Source organism: Cyclopterus lumpus, chromosome 9 (assembly GCF_009769545.1).
Source record: "Cyclopterus lumpus isolate fCycLum1 chromosome 9, fCycLum1.pri, whole genome shotgun sequence".
Classification (NCBI taxonomy): domain Eukaryota; kingdom Metazoa; phylum Chordata; class Actinopteri; order Perciformes; family Cyclopteridae; genus Cyclopterus; species Cyclopterus lumpus.
This window is the reverse complement of record NC_046974.1, coordinates 6213670-6228604: the sequence shown is the minus strand read 5'-3', so window position 1 is coordinate 6228604 and position 14935 is coordinate 6213670. Positions and strand designations below refer to the sequence as shown.

General features: G+C 46.4%; 1 protein-coding gene across 1 annotated transcript in view; it reads right to left on the bottom strand.

Moving 5' to 3' along the window:
* Positions 1-14197, bottom strand: part of col27a1b (collagen, type XXVII, alpha 1b) — a 53884-nt gene extending 39687 nt beyond the window's left edge. The window contains exons 1-5 of the mRNA XM_034540761.1: positions 14145-14197; positions 12321-12385; positions 7494-8737; positions 4316-4369; positions 3954-4007 (exon numbers count right to left, since the gene is read on the bottom strand). Coding sequence (XP_034396652.1) covers positions 3954-4007; positions 4316-4369; positions 7494-8737; positions 12321-12385; positions 14145-14197 — 1470 coding nt within the window. The remainder of the gene's footprint in view (positions 1-3953; positions 4008-4315; positions 4370-7493; positions 8738-12320; positions 12386-14144) is intronic.
* Positions 14198-14935: the final 738 nt, after the last annotated feature.

Genomic DNA, 14935 nt, shown 5'->3' with positions numbered 1-14935 from the left:
TGAGGCTTTTAGCCTCAAAGTCCATTAGTTTCTATATATATATACACACACACACACATTATAAGATGAGCCTTAGTTTCCTTTTCCTTCCAAAATACAGTTAGTTAGCATTGACATCAACGTATTGATTTGTACCTTCACTCCAGGAGGTCCGGAGCGACCAGGGTTTCCATGTGGGCCCGGGGGACCCTGAAAACAGAGACACACACACACACACACACACACACATGAGGAAGACACTGAGAGAAGGTGATCACCGGGGGTCATTGAACGGGCCTCCGTTTGGCCAGCAGGGAGCGGTGAGTCGGGCGCTCCCGTATGTGAGGTTTGCAATAGACGTTTGCACCGTCTGTGTTTTTGGGACAGGTCGAACGTGCCCCCGAGGTCCCTCTGCGTTTGTGTATAGGTGCTCTGTGAGATGTGCCGCGCCCGTCTGCCTCGACTCGTCCCAAGTTATGACACGTGGACGTGATTTTCATCATCCCGACACTTTTTCCACTGGTTTCTGAGGAGGGAGGGGAGGGGGGGGGGGTCCCTGCAAAGTGAAGGCCGCTCGTCCATCACGCACTCATTCCCGAAAGACTGTGGGGCGTCTGTGATATATGACGTGCTCAGGTGTAATTCATTGAGCCATCTGTGCTTGACGCTCCATCAAAAATGTCCCGTCTCCTGCAAGCCGGGCCAGGTGTGGGAGGACGTACGGAAGCGGAGAACGAGGAGACAAAAAAGGGACCATCAATTCAAGCATAGGGGGTGGAACAAAAAATAATAAAGCCACAACTTCCAGAGGCATCCAAGTGAGGAGCCTTCAGTTCAACTGCACACTAGAGTGGAGTGGGGTTGAAATGCTGAGCGTGGAAAATCTGCCGCTCGGCAAAAGTGAAAGCATTGAAACCGGTTCAGATGGCCTGAACAGGAAGCTGTACTGTATCTTCGGCCCGTTCTTTGAGTCTTTTGGGGGTAAGATTACTCTGAGTCAAACAGGCGGAGGAGGCCAAGAGGTGTAAGTGTACGGTTGGGTGATCCAGTCCGTCTCTGTTATTTATCTGCGACCGAATTTACGGAGAGGAGTCAAGCGGTCCCGGGACGCTCCCCTCCCCTCAAACAGGCCAGACCTCTCGCTTCTGGACATATGGAGACACTTAACAGAAGCTCATCTATAGATTTCCTCCTCCTCCTCTACTCAGCGCATTCCCCTTTTCACTGGCTCGATATTGAGACGAATGAAAGTTGTTATCCGCAGATAGGAAAGACAAAAACGGAGGAGGAGACGTAGAGAAACAGAGGGAAGTCTGGACAGAATGTGACACATCGCATCCTTGCCGTACTTAAGGTGAGGAGGCTGATGGCCGGGCGGGCGGGCGGCCGGGCGCCATCCGGATGGAGACGAGCACAACGTGGGGGGAATGAGTCACTCTGTCTGTCTATCTTGGTGTGGGGGCGAGAAGAGGGTTGAGGATCCTCTTTGCTTGATTAATGAAAAGAGTTCCTAACGGGGGAAAACCATTTACACGCGAGAGTCAGCAACTCTCACACACACACACACACACACACACACACACACAGCTGAGGCCTGCAGATGAAGGGCACCTGTATGCCAGAGTCGTGAGCGGGTTTACGATGTGGGCCAATGATTTTTACAGGAGTGACACATGGAGCGCTACTGTTTTTTTTCACACCTTCGACGGACCGCAGGTAGGGAAACCGTCTCCGGCCCGGTGATTATTCGACACAATGTCTGCGAAGAAAATGGATCTGAACTCTTTTTATTTTGGCAAGACCCTCGGTGCTAACTAGGTGCTTATTCGTCTGGATTTGCAAATGCAACACACGTTTTACTTTTGAGTCCAAAAACATAAAAGTAATCAAATGCTGGTATTTGAAAAGCTTCTGGTATTTCTGCCAAAAAAAAAAATAATAATAATAATAATAATTCCTAGCAGAAAGTGCAATCTGCCTTTTCCTTGGATCCTTGACATTTCTGAAGGTGGTGGTGCTCTTATATGTTATGCATATAAGAGCACCTACTACTGTCGCTGCAGCTGTAAATATCATACGAGTCATCTGCAGCAAAAGTAAATACGTGTCTGGTGCGTTACAGTACATAAACATTCCAGTAATACGTGTAAAACGGTTTAAATTAAAAAGGAATACAAGTCTAGAGATTTACAGATGCTCACAGTTTCTACTGCCAGCGCTCATGGATCAATTCAACGATAATGAACCGGCTGACTCCTCCTGGCATCTCCTGTAAACCTCCTGCCACTTCACTTTAACTCACACGAGAAATAGTGGCGAGCCGTCAGCGTAACTAATAAAGACATAAATAACTTAATCAAGCCCCCCCCCCCCCCGAGAAGCCTGCTCATTTGTCCACACGTGCAATTCATCTCAAGAAGAATCTACATTTTACAACATGCATGATAAATCAGTCCAGTTTTTTTTTTTCTGCACCAAGTCAACCATTGGCAACCGCAGAGCTTCCATTGCTTGAGCCTCCACAGCCCCCTTATTACATGTCATCACAGTGTCGACCATTCTTTTAACGTAATTATGCAAATGTTTACGCGCCACATCCCGACTGCTCGCTGGCAGGTTTGTTTCTCTGCACAAAGCCCCCTTTGATCCGCTCTGGAAGCCTCTCTGCCGGGCTTATGGCAGGCTGGAGGAACGCGGACGCTCGGGGCGCCTGAGAGCTGCTGCTGCTGGTGATGATGGTGGTGGGACACCTCACTGTCAAGAGAGGTAAAGCCCTAACGCACGCCGGGTCGACTCCGAGCTTTAGCACGTTGGTGATGAGAGGGAATGCCCCACGCGCTGTTCACACATTTTGTGATATGGCAACTTTCTGCTGCGGGAAGGTGAAATAACAACGAGACGGGGCCACAGATTAAAGCTCACTAGTAGTCAGAGAGGAGGAGAGGAGATGTATACCACAGCTCACACGTCTTGAGGCTTTTTAAATCATGTTCTGCAGTCTTTTCAGTACGCATATAGAAACTATATATGATTCGTGATCAATCTCTACACAAGCTTCTTCTGCATAACTTCCAGCACTCTCGGGATTTTGAGAGCGATCTTAAACTTATTCATGTCCAAAATAAACCAACGATGGACACCAATAATGTGTCCTTGTGTTAGTGAATAGCCTACAGTCAATGTCAATTATTTGCTTGCACTACGTTAAATTGTGTTTATGTCGTGCTACGAGCTACTGGCCACTAGCTTGTTTGGAGACATCCACTACCTTAATTAAAGCAAATCATGGGGGGAAACTAACTCAAAAAGTGGCTTAAATATGGAAGTACGGTATGTGTGAAACATAAAATCCTCTACCGTAGTGAAAGTCGCTCTTATTCCTACTGTTTGTTCAAGTAATTCCCAGGCCCAGAGTCCACTTAGGAGCTTTCATGTGTGTCGCTGTGAGGTATTTCCTGCTAATCACGTGAACTATGCAGGAAAACTTCTGATGGTTCAAGAAAACAATCAGCGAAAAAACCTAAACTTGCACCCTCGGGTTCTTTTTTTCTCAAATCGGGTCTCCAGAGCTTGATGATGAATGAACTCTACAGAGGTTGGAGCCGCTGAGCTCCAGACAGGGTCTTAAATGCCTTTAATAAGTTGGGGACAAAGCCCTCTTTCTTCCTCGTTTAAAGAGATTGGGTTCCCACAGCCCACCCCTCTGACTGCCAGGCACAGTGCAGCGGCAGGTAGCTCATACGCTCAGCAGGAGTCTACAACCAGAACAACGCATCTCTCCATTGTCTCACTGGGTCCAAGGGCTTTGTTCATTTTTCATGGAAAGAGGCAGAGAAACTGCATACGCGGCCGTCCGTTGAAGGTCTCCGGAATTAAAATAACAAACTGTCCCTCGGGACAAATCATCTCCCGGTGTGTTCGCTCTTCTTATATTTACTCTGAAAACACCAGCTTAAAATAGCATCTGCTCTCACTCCTTTGTGTTCCATCGGCAGCTCGCAGATGTCGGCCGACATGGCAACGGAGGACTGAGTGTAACACGCGAGAAGCATCCACAGATGTTAACATAGGAGCTGTGCCTAATTTATAAAAAGCAAAATGAATATATTTTTTGACGTCAACCTAATACCTACCATATGCGATCAATTAATTGTACATTGGCAACCCACAGATCTTGCAAATGGACCTTGGCAGCAGAGGAGCACAGCTTGATGGAACCCGCAGCCAAAGCAAACCAACGTCTGGCTGAATAATGCTCCGCAATCCAACGATGTCACACAGCGCTTGATCATAACGCGCAAAAGGGCTTCCACTGCAGTGCACCGCTGGAACTCACCCTTGGACCCCTCTTCCCCGGCTTTCCTGGCAACCCTGGAAGTCCTTGAAGGCCCTAAAGAGAAAATAAAGAGGAAATATAAACTATGTCAAGGAGAGAGAGAAGCCAGTCTTGTTCCTGCCTTTTGTCGTGTCATTTCAAAAGGTGTGGGGGGGGGGGGGGGAGGTTTCAAGTGTGGAAAAATAGATATTCAATCAGTAAATACATCTTAAATCCTTTTTTTTTTCAGATTCTACACATTGAGTGAACACAGCTTAGAGTTGCAAAAGCGCTCCCGTCCCTTTGCAATCAATATAATTTGAGCCCGAACCCACGACAGGCTGTGGAGTGTGACTCATTGCTCTGGCAGGGAGGTCGCCGCTCGCTCCAGCGACGGCCAATCGCGTTCATTGTGGGGCATTAGCTAGCTTTAAAACAATTTCATACATGGATTAGCAAAGCTCTGAAAGGTCGAGCCTAATGAGGGGTCAAAAGGGTGCTTTGAGGTGTTTGATTGTTACTTATTCTCCCGTGGCTCCAGATGGTTAAAAGAAAGAGGAAGATGAAATGGGCCTGAACACGGCCCAGCTAGAAAGTGTGTAATAATGTCAGATGTACGGTGTGTATTGAGCACTTTTGTCTAACTTGGACAGGACCAACAAGCTATAAATATCCTCCTTCAGCCAGCATACACTCTGAAAAGCCCAAATGCTTTCAGTAACCTTTAGACTCTTTAGCCTGCGAGACCACCAGGCTGTCCACACACACATGATAAGCTGCTTGAGCCGCAGGCCGCTGGAGCTCACGTCTTTACAGAAATGATTTCTTTTTTTTTCTTTTTTTTACGATAACAATGTGTGATTTGAGTCTTAACTTGAGATTAATTTGTCCTAAATAACAATTACACTACCACAAACAAGCTTAAAAGATACACATCTATCTATCTGAACACAGCAACAAGGTGTAGAATCCCAGTGGTGCACAACGTTTAGGGTAGCACCTCTGCAATGGATGGACCAATACAACTTTTACAACTCACAATACAACTGCAACACCTCAGCTCAGGGTTTTTGCCCAACCAATACAGGTGCTTGATTAACAGTATGTCCAATATGTCGATGCATAAAGTGAAAACATGGTTACATATCATTATCTTTAGGAGATTCCCTTATTTTGAAACAGGAGCAATGGGAGGACTATTTTAATATTTTGTCTTGAAAATAATTGATTGCTTTTCATTTAAATGGCTGTGAGAGCCCAGTAATAAATATTTTAGCCTTGGGAGTTGATATGAACACAACTGATCACAATCGATCGCAGGTTCCTGAATTAAATCAAATCGGAATCGTATCACGGCAAACTTTGTGACATCAGCAAATATCGTATCGTCTGCAAAGAAACCAATATATAAACATGCTGTGGTTAAACTTGTGATTTACTAATTAAAAGCTGGTGTACCTTACTGCTTGAGGTACTGGAATCATCTCCAAAGTGACGTAACGTTAGGGTAGCTATGACTGAACGACATTGATATGAAGCTATATTTACTGGCTGACAGCACAACTGGTTTATTAAGTCAATTTCTGCACGGATACCGATCCGCCGTATCGGATCTGTGCATCCCTAACACCTAACACCTGGTCTGTGTGTTGACAGCCAACGGGAACCCCAAAAAGGTTTTCTTTAAAGAAGCCCTCCATTAGACTGAAGACATTACTCGATTATCTGGCAATCAATTTTGATCCTCCGCTCATCAGAGCAGTCATTGTGTCTTTAACTAAAACATTTGTGCAGTTGACACTTGAGAGCAGTTGAAAGGTATGCCTCCTTAAAGAGACCGCGGCCCACTAATGTCGACCGTAATTCCAGGAGAAGGGGTTCAAATATTCAACAATGTCTTCCAGTCATCACGAAAATGGCTCGGAGGACAACATTATAAGAACTGCCTGAAAATAATGTATAATCTGTAGCTGACTCAGCAATCTGTTAAGACTTTATACTACTAGACTGGTGAAAGCCCTCAGGAAGGTAACCTTTACCGCACACTAGGGAAGGATCGGTTTCAGTACTTCTGGCATATGCAGAGCTGTGGTTTCCCTCGCTGCCAAAGCAGCAAGGCTTTACTTAAAACATTCTTTTCTGGTCAAACATTACCCAGAACGAGACACAGCAGTCCTTTTAACAATGGAAAATGTGGGTAACGATCCTGCGTTCAACAGAGGATCAGTGTCTGACAGGACCACACAGTCAATATGAATACAGTCTGCAGTCAACACTTGTTGACTACATTACCCACCAACACTTGCTATGAATTAAAGAACGTCTTACACTGCAGTTTCGAGATGAGCTAATGATGTTCAACCACATTAGTGGGTTTTTTCCTTTTTTTTAAAGTTCTCGCTTTTATATATCCCGCAGGCTCGTGGTGTGATGTGAGCACTAGTCTGGTAGGTGTCATGTTTCTTTTAGAGATCTGCCATCAGAACAATGTGTTTTAAAAAATGTCATACTACATGAGGGTGAACACAAAAGCCTGTCAGTTAGAGTTAAATATTTTTGATGAATAATATATTTGACATTGTAAAGTCACTCAAATAACGGGGATGAAGCGCTGCCTTTACACGGTGTAACCCTTTATATTCTTACCCTTGTACACAAGGGTTTTATCCTTATTTTACCGTTGACTTAAAAATATTCATTCTCTGAGCAGTCACACTTTATCTCAGAGGAATCTAACGCCTCGTCGCCAGCTCCTCCGCTCAGACAAGCACTAACTGGTATTTCTACCACTGCTGCTAAAAAGGGAATCACACATTAATCGCCAACAATTGGACAGGACTAGAGAAGTCTTTAACACCACATGCAAGTAAGAAAAAGAAGAAAAACTATTGTCGAATAAGCAAACATTTCAGGGATGCTGTGTGGTGACTGCTAGCACTGATAACCATTCGACCAAGAAGCCCGTCGGCAGCGACATCAAAGAAAGGCACATTAAAAAATGAAAATAACAAGCTGTGTGAAACTTGTATATCCCGGTGATCCAAAGAAATTGGTCTATTACATGACAAAGTCATGAGAAAGAGATTCCCGCACAAAGATGCACGTATTGTGGCCCAAAGGCCTGATAAACATGCACATACTCGTGCATGGGTTTCAGGGGCAACTGCGTGTTGTGTTTGAGTGGAGCATGCGGACTCACCGACGGTCCTGGTTCTCCCTTTAGTCCAGGTGATCCATCCAGCAGTGAGAACTGGGTCGGTTCCAGGAGGTATATTTGGAGGCCATCTGTTGCAGCCGTGATGACTGGAGTAAGAGAGGTGGGTTTGCCTTGCTGCACACCGGTCGCTTTTGGCTCAGGTGTCTCTGGAGCTTCTGTGGTCGACAGGTCTTCCCAGTGAAGATGGGGGTTTGGGGTGGAGCCCTGCATTGGAGCGGCTGTGGCGTAGAGGTCTGGCGGCAGCTCGGACGGTCGGGCGGAAGCAGGTAAATCCATCCTTTCGGCGGATGGTTTTTGAGCATCAGTATCTCCTCGCTTCGCGTTCCTTACGTCACCGCCATGGGAAGTGGGTTTGGGGCTCGGTGGCGTCACGCTGATATGTTTCCTCGGAAAATCGAACGGACTTTCCAACCCTAGGAGAACCAGCGGAGAAACAAACACGGCACCGGGTTTTGCCGTGCTCACGGTCCGATGCACGGACGCTTTGTTCGCCGCTGACGAACGGTCAGCCTTTTCGGATACCTCCGCCAATGACAGTTGAGTTTTATGAGGGACAGTGATGTTTGGGTCCGTGGAAGTTAGAGGTAGCAGCGGTGGAAACACGGGCCGATACGTGTCGGCTTCTCTGCATTGTTTCTTAATGTAATCACAATAGTTTTGAGCTGCCTTAGCAGAGGGATAAATGTCAAACTGACAGATGGCCCCTTCGAACGGCACCGAGTTGTGGTTCATTTTGCCCAGCAGGAACGAGCCCTCCGCATCCAGAGCCTCCTCTTTTTTTGAACGCAAATCCGCACGTGCGATCCTCTTTCCGCAAGAAGTGTGCAAGGACACGTGGCGGCCTTGGATGTCCAAAGCCAGACTGTGCCACTGGCCATCGTGGACGTCGTAGTCGAAGTGCACGGAGCTCCTCTGCCCCACGCGCACCAGGACCTGTCCCTGTACGAACTGCACTCCGAGCTGCACTTTCCTTTTCTTCGACAGAACCGAGAAAAGGTAGGCGCCGTTGACCCGATGAACCGACAGGCTGAGGATCAGGGAGAGGTTGGTGGCGCTGTAGGAAGCGGGGATGACAGTGTGCAGAGGCGCCTGGATGCGGGCCCTCGGGGTGAGGATAACTCCAGACTTGAAGGGGATGATGCCATTGGGGATATTGCGAGCCGCCGAAGATGACGACACGCCCGTTCTTCGCCCGTAGAGCCCGAGCTGCTGCAGAACATCCACATCTTCAGAGAAACAGGAGAGAGAGAAGTCAGTGACCCTTAAATTGTAGACTTTAAGCACCCGAAGTGGCTGAACTTGTATTGCAACGTGTTCTCGGCTTCCCCCAAATGACTGTAATTTACCACTTTTATAAAGGCCCAGACCGCAAAGGGCTTTACAGAAGCTAATGAAAGGAAATGATGACAACATATAAATGTCAAAACCTAAAAGTAACAAAGAAAAGGCTAACTGCATCACACTTATAACTTTATACGTGCACTTAATAAAAGTGCAAAAGTGCAGCAACATAAGTATTAATTATGTTGTGAAGCCGAGCTGGGAGTTCACGAGTTTGAAGTCGGACTAATGGAAAATGCTGCGGCAAAAAGCAATTTATAAAGGCTGCATAGACTTTCCGTTTCGGGGGCCCACACGTCGACATCCAGTCCTGGAGATTGCCGCAAATGATGTAATCGTTACATCAGCGTTAATTAGAACGATCTTGGGAAAGCGGAGGCTGAACGGATCCCCCGGAGGGGACAGTGTCGGGGTTTCAAGACACGCATTAGTGCGGAGACCGAAAAGGCCACCTCACTGCATCGGGTGATATCTGTTGATTAAAGATGATTGTTCTGACAGGGGCTCGTAAAAACATGCCGCAGCATTTCCTGAAGGTTTTAATTGCTACTCGCATCTCACGGGGGGGGGGGGGGGGGGGGGAGTGTGGGAAATTTTCACACATTACAGTTTTGTGCGTACTGTGTGTTGCTCCTAATTGGATCCACAGCTCCGTGTGAGGCTTTAATTAAATCCACATTTCGCAGCCGTTGTTTCAAGAGTATTCTTTACAATGAATGCACATTTTTCGGGAGCCGTGATTATGAGCCTTTTCAAATACAAGTGTCTCATTGTCGACTGGCGACCAACCGTTACAGTGTGCACAAAAGAGGGATAACACGCTGGCTGTGATGCTGATTTGACACGGTTTAGTATTTCATAAGAAGTGAAGCTAAAATCAGAGAAGATTTTTTTAAATATATATATATATATTTTATATATTTGATGTATACAAATATATAAATATATATATCAAATATATTTAAAAAATGCCATGAGAAGCAGGTAATTAAGTATTATTGGTATTGGCTAAAAAAAAAAGACATAGTTGCTTTAAAGTGACTCTCAACTCCCAAAAACGATGTCCTTTGCAGCCCCTTTTAATCCCAAATTTGTGCTAAATCTAAGGGTATCATTTTTGCAAGAAAAACATTCAGTCAAATCAGTTTTTTTTTTGGTTCAAACATATAAAACAAACAGGAAATGTTCCCATCGTCATACTATTGTTATAGGCACTGGTGCAAGTCGTCAGTGATGTCAAACAACAGCGTTCTGTTTAGTTTAGTAAGGCTGGAAAAGAAAAGACGAATCAGCATATTGTACAGTACGTAAAAGGGTTGTAGATCTCAACTATCCGTCCTCTTCCAGACTAATACAAAACAAATGTGTGCGAGACGGAAATAAACTGCTAAATGATGTATTACGGCTCAGCAGAGGAGGAACAAGTATATAGACACTCGACATGTTCGGGGGGGGGGGAGGCTGCAGACAGTGGGAGGTCAGCTCGATTGAAAAACCCACACATGGGGAAAGAAACATCAAAGAGAAACGGAGAAACTCTTTCAGCTGAATTTCCCACACGGCGCTCATTGGAATCGTTAATATGCTTTGAGGAAGGCAACATTGTTCTATCCCTGTGTGATTTGTCAGCTAATTTCAGGGCTGACTCTGGATCTTAGCGGGTTTTTTTTTTTTTTAATGACCTCCCGATAAAGTAAAAAAGAAAAGAAAAAAAAAACCACCGACCGAGAACTGAGCATACGACACATGCCGGAGACAAAGCAAAGCTGGAGAACACGACGACTTCTCCCCCGAAAGCTGGCACGTGCACGGACTAATGCGCTTCCCCTGTCGGTGGGCCCTCGATGCATACTCAACATTCCCGCAGCTTCAGCTTTAACACTTTATCTGACAGTTTAGGAAAAAGCTCTGCGCTCCCAGGAACACAACTGGTTCTGAACATTTAACACAACTCGATAGAATCCCCAAAACATCTGCGTCCAAAAGGCGTCACACCGTGATTCTCGAGAAAGAAGGGGAATGAATCACTGGCCTCTGACTCAGCAATAATGCATCCTCTAAACAGCCGATATTACACATTTCTGAAGCTCAGTCCAAGCTGGTTTCAGTTACACTCTCCCCAGCAATGGGAAATCACAATTCCTAACATCAGTGACGACATTCCTGGGCGCGTATGCCTTTTATCTTATGATATATGAATCGTTGGGTTGAGGTAAAGATTCTTTCGGGGGGAGGGGGTTCAGACTTGATTCCCAGCACTGCCATGTGAGCCGTTACTGGAAGTCTGGATGCTTCTCTGTGGTTGACATGTGTCGGGAGCTATGGTAACGTTTAAAAAACATTTCAGGCAGTTACGTTTCTTTCTGCCGTCTGAGGTCGCGATGCCGAGGCGGCCCAGCACCGGTCAAACTAAACCAATCCGTGGCTCGCGATCGGAGTCACTTTCCAGACGCGTGTTTTGTTCCACTATACTTCTACAGAAAACGAGTCGACCGGCGTGGTATTTATCTCACGAAACTGTGCGGGGAAATTGGCAGAAACCGTTCTCCTGGAAGGGGAGCGCAGCGGTTCCCGTTATCAAAGGGCGTCGAGGAACTGGAGAGAGAGCGCTGATTGAATGAGATCTGGCAGATGTTGACTGGCAGCAAAATCAGACCAAAAAACACATGCACACACGAGGGTCTTTAAATAGTGGAGTGCGTCAGGCATCAAGGCTCGGCTGAATGCGTGTCGACGGGAGTACGAGTGCACTCCAACTCGGCGGAGGAGACTTTGGGAATCCGGGTGAGACACCGGGTCCTGGAACACCTTGGAAACTTTCACCCTCATATAGTCAAGACGTCAGAAAGAGGTGCGAGGCTAGTTTGCTAGCTCAACGGCGAATTTCCAATGACATCTCGCTAAATAAATGTCCAAAGCAATTTAGAACTGACATCATCATGAAACACATGTACAAAGAATGCCCTACTTTAAGCTGGTTTGTCATGTTCCTGCTGAGAGTTCGGGGAATGTTGTGAGAGCAGAGTGCGATATACCTCGTGCTCATTTTGCACAGGAAGTAAATGCCAACGAACAGGAAGCCAGGGTTTGTCTACGGTTACAAACCCGAGTGCTGAGCGCTCACAGCATCCACTCCGCGGGACGAGAGAGGGGAGGGGGGGGGGGGCGTCCCGTCTCCAACAAGGCGCTTAAAAAGAGTGAACATATTGAATCAGAGTTTTCTGGGGCCTTGACAGATCAAGCAGCGACGTTGACAGAAACACCCCACAGCTGATCAAGCTGTTAATGGAAAACATCGGCCTGAGATAAACCCTGGATAACCAAGGGGGGGTTGTAGCGTTTGGGCCATGTGATTACTCACGGTGGATATTTTCACTTCCTTTCTCCAATCGGTGGACTATAGTTATTCATATAATGACAGTGCGACTTTCAACAATGTGTTTGCGTCCTTGTCCAGAAGTCGCTTACCTTGCGCTTGTGCTAGCCGTAGAGAGCAGGTGCAACAGAGTATAGTCCAAAGAATCAGAATTCTCCTAAAGAGGAAGACAAAAAGGTTAGAAATTGCAACGTACTATACGGCAGATAATCATGGTACAGATCATCTTTTTCTTTACAAATTCATAAATCTTTCAAGGAGGTTTCAGATTTTTTCAGAGTGATAATTTCGCCATGAAAGGTGACCAGAGACCTAAACTGTTATCCTTCATTTTCTTACTTAGTCTGATTGGAAGCTTTTATGCTATCATGTATTCATTCATTCATTCTATTATTCATAGCCACGTGAAACAAAGAAAAGACACTCTTTGCATCTGCATAATCTGTGGCATCAATTGATTCAGAACTATTATTCTACCTACCTGCTCATTGACGACGGGCGAAAGATAGCAATTTGCTTAAAAACCTGCCCAATACATTATCTCTCCTTTTCGTCACATAATATCTCCGATCAAATAAAGAAACCTGAGAAGATGAAAGTTGAAAAAACTGAAATGCTCGACACTCGTTTCCCATAATCTCCCACGGATTAAACATCCGTTTCCAGACGACGCGCTTTTTGCCTCATCTCGATGGCTGACCTCCAGATGTGCTGCGCAGGTGAGCAAGTCGAGCACACATCTGGCAGACACCAAGCGGAAGATAAAGAGCGCGACGTAACAGAATTCATATCTCGGTGCCGCGTGTGATCTTCAACGAACCGCCTCGATTACACCTCGTATTATTGCACTTCCTGAACAGTTGCAGATCTTTCTCAACCCATAAAAAAGGCACCACGTGACCGTTGAACTGGAATTACGCCGACTGTTTCCACATGACAACTGTGACACTCGTGTGAGGCCAATAAAGCACCCGAATGTCACACGTTGGTTTTTCCTCGAGACAGGAGGAGTGTTGATTGCTTTGTCGGAGAGAAAGTAGGGCTCTGAAAAGGTGTCGATTGTGAACTAATCATCACCAGGTTACGGCTTATGTTATTATTGTTACACTCTCGGGAGCTGACGATTTGGTCGCATGCACTTTGTGAAGGCGTGTTGAGCGGGTGATGCCTTGAAGGGAACCAGGCTCATAAGGAACCTTAAGGGGAAATCTATTGCATTTGTGGTTTTCCCCAGTAAGCCGCAGGAAGCCACTGGTCAACCGCTGACACGCTGCTGGAGATTCTTTTAAAGTTTGCCTCTCTCCCTCCCTCTCTCCCTCTCTCTTTACGACCCATCCAACGCTCTGACACAGACATCAGCGGACACATGTTTTTTAAGGCGGATGCAGTTTCGTGATTCGAAGTCTCCCATATGTCCAGCAGTGCATGGTTATATGATGCAACATTCTGACTTTTATTTCCCCTCCCATTGGGAAGGCAGGGCCAACCAGCTGAGTGAGATGCACAGCTGGGAGGAGGAGGAGGAGGAGAGGGGAGAAGGATGTCTCCTCCTCTCATACATCTCCCTCAAATCAGTCCCAGATCGCTTGGCAAGCTCATTTCTAGTACAAGCTGCAAAAGACACGAGCTCCCAGACCAGCAGACAATGTGTGTCCATAAGTTGTCCCGCAACTCATTAAAAAGTACAGTTTAAAAAAATAAAAATTTAAAAAAACAACTCTGAATATGAATATGAGTTAATTCTGTGTTGAATAGCTCCACGTATAAACTATAAAATAGTAGCACTGCTGCTGGCATCTTAGCGGACGTTTCTTCGGACGCCGAGGGGATGTTCAAGAGCACACGACCTCGTTATTGAACATGTTTAAAAACCAATAAACAAATAAGAAGATATGAACGTAAGCGGGACTACTCACCCCCCGACTCCGGTGCCTTTGAGTTCGGAGTACGGCGCATTGTCCGGCTCCATGGCGGTTTACTTCATGCTTCTCCGGGAGTTTGTGCAACAGTCCAGACGAGGCAGATCAAGTTTTTCCATTCCAGGTGCTGCGCGAGGAGGGAACGTGACAGGAAGCAAACGACACGACTCAAACACCGGCGGTGAAAAGGCTGCGTTCCGTCATTGTCTCGTCTCACTCGTAGTAGTCTCCTTGCGGGAGATGAATTTGACAACAAACAAACAAACAACAACAACAACAACAACAAGAAAAAAAAAAAAAAAAGGGACGCTCCACCTGTGCGCGTCCGAGGTCTGCTCCGTCTTCCCTTTGCGCGTTGTTCAAGAGGACAATGCGCAAGTCAAGTCCGGTCTGGCGCAGCTTTTTTCCGCAGCGAACCGTTGCAGGACAAGATGACGGCGGCCGTTGTGTGTGTGTGTGTGTGTGTGTGTGTGTATGTATGTGTGTGTGTGTGAGAGAGTGTGTGTATATGTGTGTGTGTGTGTGTGTGTGTGTGTGTGTGAGTGTGTGTCGACTTCCCCAAAATGAAAGTTTATTGTGCACGGAGGGAAAATCTTGAGGACCGGGGAGAGGGGGAACACCTCCCTCTGTCGCCCTCAGCTGACATCGAGGGAAACAGATGTGGAGCAGAGCCGGTGCAGCTTCAGCTCCTCCAGCGCAAGGTGAGCCTCTTTGTGTGTGTGTGTGTGTGTGTGTGTGTGTGTGTGTGTGTGTGGCAAACACGAGTGTAGGTTATCACCTGTGTTGGT